Source organism: Bison bison, unplaced genomic scaffold, assembly GCF_000754665.1.
Source record: "Bison bison bison isolate TAMUID 2011002044 unplaced genomic scaffold, Bison_UMD1.0 scf7180017864285, whole genome shotgun sequence".
NCBI classification, from domain to species: Eukaryota; Metazoa; Chordata; class Mammalia; order Artiodactyla; family Bovidae; genus Bison; species Bison bison.
The window spans coordinates 1367158-1376046 of record NW_011494857.1 but is presented as its reverse complement, the minus strand read 5'-3'; the positions used below and the strand labels follow the sequence as shown (position 1 = coordinate 1376046).

Sequence of the window (8889 nt, the reverse complement as noted above, 5' to 3'; positions counted from 1 at the left end):
GTGCCGGCGGGGAGGGGCGGTCCCCGAGTGGGGCAGGGCGGGGCGGTCCCAAAGCGGGCGGGGCCGAGAAGGCGGGGCTAGCGCACCTGGAGCTGCCCGGTATTTATGTTGGCTGGTGGAAGTGGGTGGAGTTAGAACTCGAAAGGGAGAAGGTGGTAGGATCCGCAGACTGGTGTGGGAGAGCAGTCAGGATTGGAGTCTCCTGGTTCTGGGAATAGAACCGGAAAAGGAAGGAAATGCATCCTAGGGGGTTCAGAGGCCCCTGGGGTGGGAATCTTGGTTGTAGGATTTCTGAGGGCCGGTCTTGGATATTAGAGGCAAGACTTGGCCCTGAAGCTAAGGTTTCTTACCACCAAACTGGGATACACCGGTGGTGGTAAGCCGAAGTAGAGTGCGAGGGGCCGAGGTTATTACAGAGCGTGTCCTCGTACAAGTTGGTGGCAGACATTCAAAGGGACCTGGAAGGCTGGCTTAGCAAGCACAGGTTTTCGAAGGGCGGAGGTAGTGGGACTTGGGGCACAGAGAATCTGAGAATTTGGGGATGAAACCCTGACAAGTTAGAACGTGCCCGCGGAGAGGACGGTGTTCGGGCACGAGGAGACAGGGTTAGGACCCCTGGAGCAAGGTCTAAGTCATCTTCCCCACTATCTCGGCACCACTGGTCCCCTAGGCCTGGGCTGTAGCCAGTGGTGCCTATACTCCTGGGAAGGATAAGCCCGACCTGCCGACCTGGAAGAGGAATTTCCGGTCTGCCCTGAACCGGAAGGAAGTGTTGCGTTTAGCGGAGGACCACAGCAAGGACTCCCAAGACCCACACAAAATCTATGAGTTTGTGAACTCAGGTGTGCTGGGAATGAGGCTTCCCTTAGAGGGATGGGATTTCGAGTGTCCCCAGGACCGCTACTACACTGCCCACTTTTCTCCATAGGAGTCAGGGACATCCCTGAGCCAGATACCTCTCAAGACAATGGCAGACACAATACCTCTGATACCCAGGTAAGAAGGCTCCCCAACCATGCTGCCCTCAGCCTCTACCCCATCTTCTTTCTGTGTTCTCACCAGCTTGTCCAGATGTCATCTTCTTCCCCGGGACCGTCACCCCAGGCTCCATTCTCTCCCCTGCAGTCTGTCCCCAACCTGACCCAGGTCTGCCCCTGACTCTTCCCTGTTCACAGCCCTCCCATGGCTTCCCAGCGCCATCATCAAGAGAAACCTCAGAGCTTTCACCAGCCATTCGAGGCCCCAATCCACTTTCCAGGATTTGACAGCTTTCCTCCTTGTGCAGGGTTCTCTCAGCCTCTTGTGAGCTCAGAACCTCACTATCCTTGATCTTGCTGATGTCTGTGCCGGGGAAAGTCCTCTCTGAAATTCTCCTGAGACTTCTCTGCCCAGGTCTTCTTAACAAAGCATTTATCTGGCTGCACCAGGTCTTAGCTGTGGCATGCAGACGCTTAGTTGCAGCATGTGGGATCTAGTTCCCTGACCAGGGATGGGACCCGGGCTGCCTGGATTGGCAGCACGGAATCTTAGCCACTGGACCACCAGGGAAGGCCCTCTGCCCACGTCTTGCTTGCAGAGCCAGTTCCTCAGGTTGGAATTAGCTGCTCCCCTCGGGCCATTGTAGTGCCCAGCATACACCCAGGCTGTCTGTCTTTTACTGTGCTGGTGGCTGTGTCTCCCCTGGGCTGGAAGCCCCTTGAGGGCAAAGCTCAGGTCTGTCTCCTCTCTGGGTCTCCACATGGCTGAACACAAAGCTTGGTTAGTGAGAAATGTCCAGAAAAGGCCATGGAAACACCTGGATCTTTATTTTTTCCTGTCCAGGAAGACACTCTGGAGAAGTTACTGAGTGACATGGACTTGAGCCCAGGAGGGCCCTCGAATCTGACTATGGCCTCTGAGAACCCCCCTCAGTTCTTGCAGAGTCCCGACTCAGACATCCCTGCTCTTTGCCCAAACTCGGGACTCTCTGAAAACCCCCTGAAGCAGCTGTTCGCAAACGAGGAAGGTGAGTGCCAGCTGCGGGGCAGGAGGGGCCAGGACCCGGGTCGAGAACCCCCTCACACCCTCTCATGCTCTCTCCCCCTTCACGTTATGGCTGCTGTTGCTCAGATTGGGAGTTCGAGGTGACTGCCTTCTACCGGGGCTGCCAAGTCTTCCAGCAGACTGTTTTCTGCCCTGGGGGCCTGCGGCTGGTGGGATCAGAAGCAGGGGACAGGATGCTGCCTGGGCAGCCTATACGACTGCCGGACCCTGCGACGTCCCTGACAGACAAGAGCGTGACAGACTACGTGCAGCGTGTGCTGAGCTGCCTGGGCGGGGGGCTGGCCCTGTGGCGGGCCGGGCAGTGGCTCTGCGCCCAGAGGCTGGGGCACTGCCACGTGTACTGGGCCATAGGCGAGGAGCTCCTCCCCAGCTGTGGCCACAAGCCTGACGGCGAGGTCCCGAAGGACAGGGAAGGAGGTGTGTTCAACCTGGGGCCCTTCATAACAGGTGAGTGATACAGGGCCTTCACTCTGCTGTGGAAACAGGAGGCAACAGTGGTGAAAATCTCTGGGGTCAGGAGGTTGGAGATTGAATTCAGACCCTGCGGCTCTGCTTGTGCTTGAACCTGGGGAGAAGGATGGACTGCTCTGAACCTGTGAAATCTGCAGACTGTCTCCTCCCTCTCCTTACCTGCCTGGAGCTGGCAGGGGGCTCAGGCCCAACATACAGAAGCCACTCAGGGAATTAGCTGCCAGAGTTGTTATCGTTATTACCAATTGTGGTGGAAAGACAGATGCAGGAGAAAGATACCCTCTAGAGGCTTGCTATCCGAATAGACCTTTGTGCAGGGATGCAAATAGCACTGTATTTGCACTGCCCAGCTTCGTATCCACTAGCTGCATGTGGATGCTCAGTATTTAGATGAGGTCAGTGAAAATGAGGAAGTAAATTTTAAGTTTTATTTGATTTTAATTAGATACAATTAAAACTTAGTCATAGCTAATGGCTACATAGTGGACAGTGTGGGCTTGGGGGGTTAAAGAGCAGTTACCACCACCGATCTGGTACTCCAGAACCACTGAGAATCCTTGGGGAGGAGAACGCCCCTCCTGGGCCTGTTTCCCCATCCAAAGGCTGGGGCTCTGGGCAGGGTGGAGGGTGCGGTGGGGTTCACCTTCCAGCCCCATCTTGATGAGAGGGAGGGAGGAGGAACATTTAAGCTTGTGCGTAAGTGGAGGGGCTTTCCCCAAATTAACAGCCCCCAGTCATGGTGGCAGAGGTATGCCGGGCTTTTGATCAGGAGAGAAGGTAAGGATGTTAATGAGGTTTTGGGGCAGAGGAGAGGGGCAGGTAGAAGGTCTTCCCATCCCTGACTCTCTGTTCCTTGGCCCCCAGATCTGATCACCTTCATTGAAGGAAGCAGACGTTCACCACTCTATACCCTCTGGTTCTGTGTGGGGCAGTCATGGCCCCAGGACCAGCCATGGATCAAGAGGCTTGTGATGGTCAAGGTACTGCCAGCCCCAGGCTCCTGGAGCTGAGGGGTGGATTTTAAAAGAGAGGCTGCTTCCAGAAACTACAACTCCCATAGTTCTTCTGGCAGTCTCTGCAACTGCCAGTTCTTCCTCAGGGGCTTCTGGGTGTCCCTCCAATGGCCTTTCTCCCAGAGCCAATTTTGAGTTCACTCAACCATGTGGAAGTTGGTGGACTACAAGTCCTAGCAGCCTGTGTGAGGTACTTCAGTTTCCAAGAATCCTTCTGAGCACCAGCTGCTGAGCCCTAGCTTCTAGGAACCCCTTCAGCAGCCTTAGCCCTAGTTTTTGTGGCCTCCCTTGGTTGCGGGAGAAGGGGACGACAGAGGATGAGATGGTTGGATGGCATTACCAACTTGATGGACATGAGTTTGAGTAACCTCCGGGAGTTGGTGATGGACAGGGAAGCCTGGCGTGCTGCAATCCATGGGGTTGCAAAGATACTGACATGGCTGACAGACTGAACTGAACTAAACTGAACTTGGGCGTGAATATGGGGAAAACTACAACTCCCAGCAGGCCTGGGCCTAATGGTTCATCCTGGGTTACAGTAGGGGATACTGGGATTTGTAGTCTACTCAACCCCATCCTGGGTAGAGGATGGTGTTGGCTGTCTCCTGACAATTTCTCCCCCATCTCCCACAGGTTGTCCCCATGTGTCTCAGGGTTCTTGTAGACATAGCGCGGCAAGGGGGTGCCTCCTCCCTGGAGAACACTGTCGACCTGCACATTTCCAACAGCGACCCCCTCTCCCTCACCCCAGACCAGTACATGGCCTGCCTCCAGGACCTGGCCGAAGACATGGATTTCTAGGTTGCTGGGGAGGCCTGAGCCCAAGCCCTTCACCTTGACCAATAAACTGGTTCTGGCCATGGTCATCACTGTGTGTCTGGTGTTCAGTGTCACTGGGCCAGCCCTGACCCAAACAAGGGGTTATTCCTCCTTAAGGCCTGTTTATCCCCCTGTGCAAGCCACTCACATCGTAGGTGCTCATGGCCTGAGGGCCAGGCACTGTGCAGGGGGCAGCTGACACTTTACCTCTCTTCTCTAGGACCTAGTGAGTCACCCGTTTTAGAGACCAAGACACCGAGTCTTGGAGAGGAACAAAGGTCACAAAATAGGAAAACAAGGCAGGTCAGAATCCAGGTCTCATTCTTAAATGGCTGCTCTTTGAGGGTGGCCTTTGGGCTCAATTTGGAACGTCCATCTTGCCTATAAACAGTTCAAGCCAACGGCCAGAGGCAGAGACTCTGTCAAGAGCCTCGGGTGCCGTTCTCAACTCCTGCTGGGCAGACCAGTCCTTTGCCTTTCTGGGCCTGGGGCCCCCTCTGTGTGGGCCTGCAAGGGCCAGTTGTAAAGACGTTCTGACCCACCCCATGGGCTGGATGCCCCCACCTCGCCTCATCACTCCTGGTTCTGGGTAACAGGGACTGATGGACGGGGGAGAACAGATACACGTGTACGTATGGTGAGTCCCTCTGCTGCCCACTTGAAACTATCACAGCGTTGTTAATCGGCTATACTCCAATACAAAATAAAGTTTAAAAAAAATAACAAACACCTTTTCAAGGTCCTATCAACCCATCTGACACAATTCTATTTACTTCTACTTTAAAAAAAAAAAACGGGCTGACAGAGGCCTGACTTACTGTGTGGCCCTCGCTGCGCTGTGCTTCAGCTTCCCTCCATCTCGGGGGAGTCAGTTAGACGACCCCAGCCTCAGGGAAGCGGGAGAAAGGATCCAATTCAATGGAGGACAAAGATCCGGTTTCTGGGGCAGTTCCAAGGCAGGCAGATAGCACGCAGGTGCCCTGAGCTGGGCAGGCAGTGATCAGGTGGGTGGGGACCCTGCCCTCCCCTCACCACTGTCAAGAGCAACAGCTGGGGAGCTGCCAGGTCTGGTTCTAAGTGCTTCACCCGCCTTGGGTCTTTCCTAATCCTCACAGCCCCCACTTTATACACGAAGAGTGAGGCCCGGTGGGACAGCTACACTTTCCCCAAGTCACACTGTCTATCCTCCCCACTAACCACCCTCTCACTTGGGCCAAGTCTCCTCCCCAACACTTCCCAAACTGGACTCTGAGAAGGGCTAAAAATCATGGGGCTCAGGGATAACATTTCATGAAACCTTTAATGAAACTGAGGGAGGGGCACGAACAAAGGGTCTGGGCGCGGGGCACAGGCTCTGGGGCAAGGGAGATGGGCGTGAGACGGGGCAGGGGCTCTCCTCTTTCCCGCAGCAGCCCTCCCCCAATCATCCCACTGACGGGGGAGGGAAACGGGGAGACGGAGCCATAAATACGTCCAGAATTCCAGAGAGGCAGCGAAGGAAGAAAGGGGCGGGGCCGAGAATCTCAGAGAGGGGGCAAGGGCAGGCCCGGGCCGCCTTTGTCAGGGGGTCCTGGCTCCTTGGGTGGCCGCGGGGGCCCCGGAGGGTCCCCTGGCTTGCGGCCATGCTTGCGGAAGTAGCGGTAGCGTTGGACGTAGGCGCGCACCAGGTTGCTCACCTTCACGGGGTTGATCTCCCCACTTTTGCTGTGGCAGATCTGGGGGGCAAGGGGCAGCCGCAGTCACCACCAGCCCCCAGGGCCCCAGGGTGGGAGGCCCACCCTCAGGTCCAGGCCGTCTGAACCTGCCCCGCTGACGCCGGCTGGAGGAAATCCTATCTCCCTCTCACCTTCCAGACTGACCCACCATCCCTGTCTGCCTGTCCGCTCACGTCCACCACGCTGTCTCCCCTCTGCCCACCCCCGCGCATCTGTCTCCTCGGGCCCCACCTTGTGGACGGCCTTCCTCAGGATGTCCTTGTACTCCTCCTTGGTGATGTCCTTTTTCTGATAATACGGCTTGATGGCCAGCTTCACCTCCTCCACCGCCCGCTCCTGTGTGTGCAGCTTCTTCAGATACTGGGAGGTGGTGACAGGGTGGGAAGAGGGACAGCAGAGGCCGGGTGAGTTTCTGCAGAACCCTGCCTCGCTCACCGGCCTGCAGGTTCAGACTTCCTGGCCACCCGGGTACTCCTGGAGGCGAAGTCCTGCTGAGGGTCTGCCCTTGCTGTGGTCACCCCCGCCAGCCAGGCCAGGCCTGGGCCTCAGTGTCACCAGCATTTCCTCCAGGCTGGACCCTGGGCTGGCCCAGGCATCCCTGACCAGGATCCACGTGTCCGCTGCCCTTTAGTCTATTAGGGAGACAGACCTGAGCCAGGCGGCTGCTCCCTGCTGCCTCAGAGAGATGGGAGCAGCAAAACCAAGGCCCGGGAGGGCAGGACACCCCACACTTCAGGGTCAGCATCTCCCCGGAAACAAGAATGCCAGCTGTCGGGCAAGCTGCTGGGGGAGGCATGGCCACCCCAGGGTGTCTCCTCAGGCCTCCCTAGCCCCACAGGAGTGGGTTCTAGACATGCGGCCAAGAGAAAGGGGGTGTGGCCCACCTCTGTCTAGATGTGCCGAGACAACAACGGCAGGGAACATACAGGGCAGCCTCGCCGGCGGCACAGGGACCTGCTGCTCGTCACAGAGCCCATACTGTTCCTGTCCTGCAGCCCATGGCACCGGCCACAGACAAGTGTCCATCAAAGCTGTGGCCCATCTCCGTTTATACGGGGTTTGTAATACAAGAGTTTGTTCTGCCAGCCTTCTGGCACCGTACGTGGGCTGCAGAAAGGGTGAACAGCGCCATCATCTGGTGACAAGACAATAGTGACCAGCATCCAGACCAAAAAAAGGCGCACAAGCCGAGACCCAGGAGCCAGCTAGAGGAGCAGAAAAAACCCCTGCTTGCCCTGTATCCTTTCTTCCTCCCTCCGTCCAGCAAGAGATGCTTGATTTTTCATTTGTATACCACCCCGTGCCCCGCTTACACAAAAAGACTGGGGTCAGAGAAAGGGAGACAGGTAACCAAGGGGTAGACTGCAGTGGGTATACATATAAATATCAGTGTGTGTTCATGTCCATCTCTCTCTATCCCCACCACTATATGAAACTCTTAAAAAACCTGCCTAGCACTCTTTTCCCACCCACTCGTCTAATCAAGGACAAGTTTCCTTCCTTACAATTGAATGACTTCCCTTTTATCTAAGTCCTCATCTGCGGGCATCAGTCCACAGCTCTCCTCAAGCCCCTGCATCTCAGTATCTGTAATCTCAGCAGAACCGTCACCATCAACCCACCTCTCCCAAGCCCAGTTCACCTTGTCTGTGTCCCCACGTCCCTCGGAGCTGCTGCTGCCCTCTCTCTTGTCAGACGCTGCAGCCAGCCCAGTGGGGGTGGGAGGGGTGGAGCCGCAGCCTCCCAGGGGGAGGCTGCCAGGCAGCAGGTAGCTGGAGGGGCCAGGGGGCAGACCCAGGGAGGTGGGCACAGGAGCTGGGGTCACCCCCAGACTTGAGGGTGGCTTCCTGTGGCTGAGGATCTGTGGGGAAAGGTTGGAGGATAAGCAGGAGGGGATGACGGAACCGGTACCCGTTCCCACCCTGATTTCCCAACAGTCCCAGAGGCGACAGGCTCCTCTTCTGGCCGATACCCTGCTCCAGAGCCTGCCATGAGCTGTAGTCCTCTCCTAACCCGAAGCAGGGGACAGGAAAGGGGGCAGCGGGGACTCCTCCCCAGGAAGCCCACCTGGTTGGTGGCCTGGATCAGCTCCTGGGCCTTTGCTCGGCTCGCCAGATTGGCTTCTTCCATCTTGAAGAGAAGTGCAGTCACTGCAGGAGGTGGGGATCGGGAGTTGATGCGAGAGGAGAGGGTAAGCCTCCCCCAACCACTGCTGCCCCCTCGCTCCCACCCTGGCTGCAGGTCTCCACTCAGGACCAACCAGGAGGAGGGGGCCTCAGGCACTGAGAGGGCCCGCCCACAGCCTGTGTGTTCTCAGGACTTCAGGTGTGTGGGCGTGGGGCTGGTCCCCAGCCCCCGTGGCCGTTCCCCACGTCTGCAGTGTAGCAGACTCCTGGCATCCCCTAAGGGACCCTGCTCTCTCCATTCTTCCTCCACCAAGCCTATTCCAGGCTGCCTCTACGCAGACCCCAGGACACAGCCCACCCCTCCCGGCTGTGTTGGAGTGGCCCAGCTGCCTGCTGCCCCTGTGACCCTGCTGCTCTCTTCCTGCACACCCAGACGTCATGGAGTCTTCTGGACAGATGTTGACTGGCCCTCGCCCACCTGAGGCCCTCCCGGTCCTGGTCATTATACACCCAGTCCTTCCAAGGTGTCTCCACCGCTGCCTCCAAGCTCATCCCCAAATGACCTTCTCCTCCTGGATCCCGTCTGTCTGCCCCCACCTGCCCTAGGTCCCCGGGGGACACTCACAGGCCAGGACGCCGCTGGTAGTGCAGTCCACACCCGCGGGCAGGTTCCAGGGCATGGGCGGGGGCAGGGTGGGCAGC

The 8889-nt window shown here is 57.4% G+C and overlaps 2 protein-coding genes across 2 annotated transcripts in view; one reads left to right on the top strand and one right to left on the bottom strand.

Annotated features, from left to right (window-relative positions):
- Positions 1–4393, top strand: part of IRF3 (interferon regulatory factor 3) — a 5381-nt gene extending 988 nt beyond the window's left edge. The window contains exons 3-9 of the mRNA XM_010849712.1: positions 382–437; positions 671–842; positions 929–996; positions 1822–2005; positions 2110–2490; positions 3379–3494; positions 4161–4393. Of these exons, the coding sequence (XP_010848014.1) occupies positions 382–437; positions 671–842; positions 929–996; positions 1822–2005; positions 2110–2490; positions 3379–3494; positions 4161–4328 (1145 nt within the window). The 3' untranslated portion in view covers positions 4329–4393. The remainder of the gene's footprint in view (positions 1–381; positions 438–670; positions 843–928; positions 997–1821; positions 2006–2109; positions 2491–3378; positions 3495–4160) is intronic.
- A 1234-nt stretch (positions 4394–5627) lies between these two features.
- The window catches only part of SCAF1 (SR-related CTD-associated factor 1), an 11980-nt gene continuing 8718 nt past the window's right edge, over positions 5628–8889 (bottom strand). Inside the window, exons 11-15 of the mRNA XM_010849711.1 lie at positions 8813–8889; positions 8129–8211; positions 7704–7922; positions 6293–6421; positions 5628–6061 (exon numbers count right to left, since the gene is read on the bottom strand). Coding sequence (XP_010848013.1) covers positions 5870–6061; positions 6293–6421; positions 7704–7922; positions 8129–8211; positions 8813–8889 — 700 coding nt within the window. The 3' untranslated portion in view covers positions 5628–5869. The remainder of the gene's footprint in view (positions 6062–6292; positions 6422–7703; positions 7923–8128; positions 8212–8812) is intronic.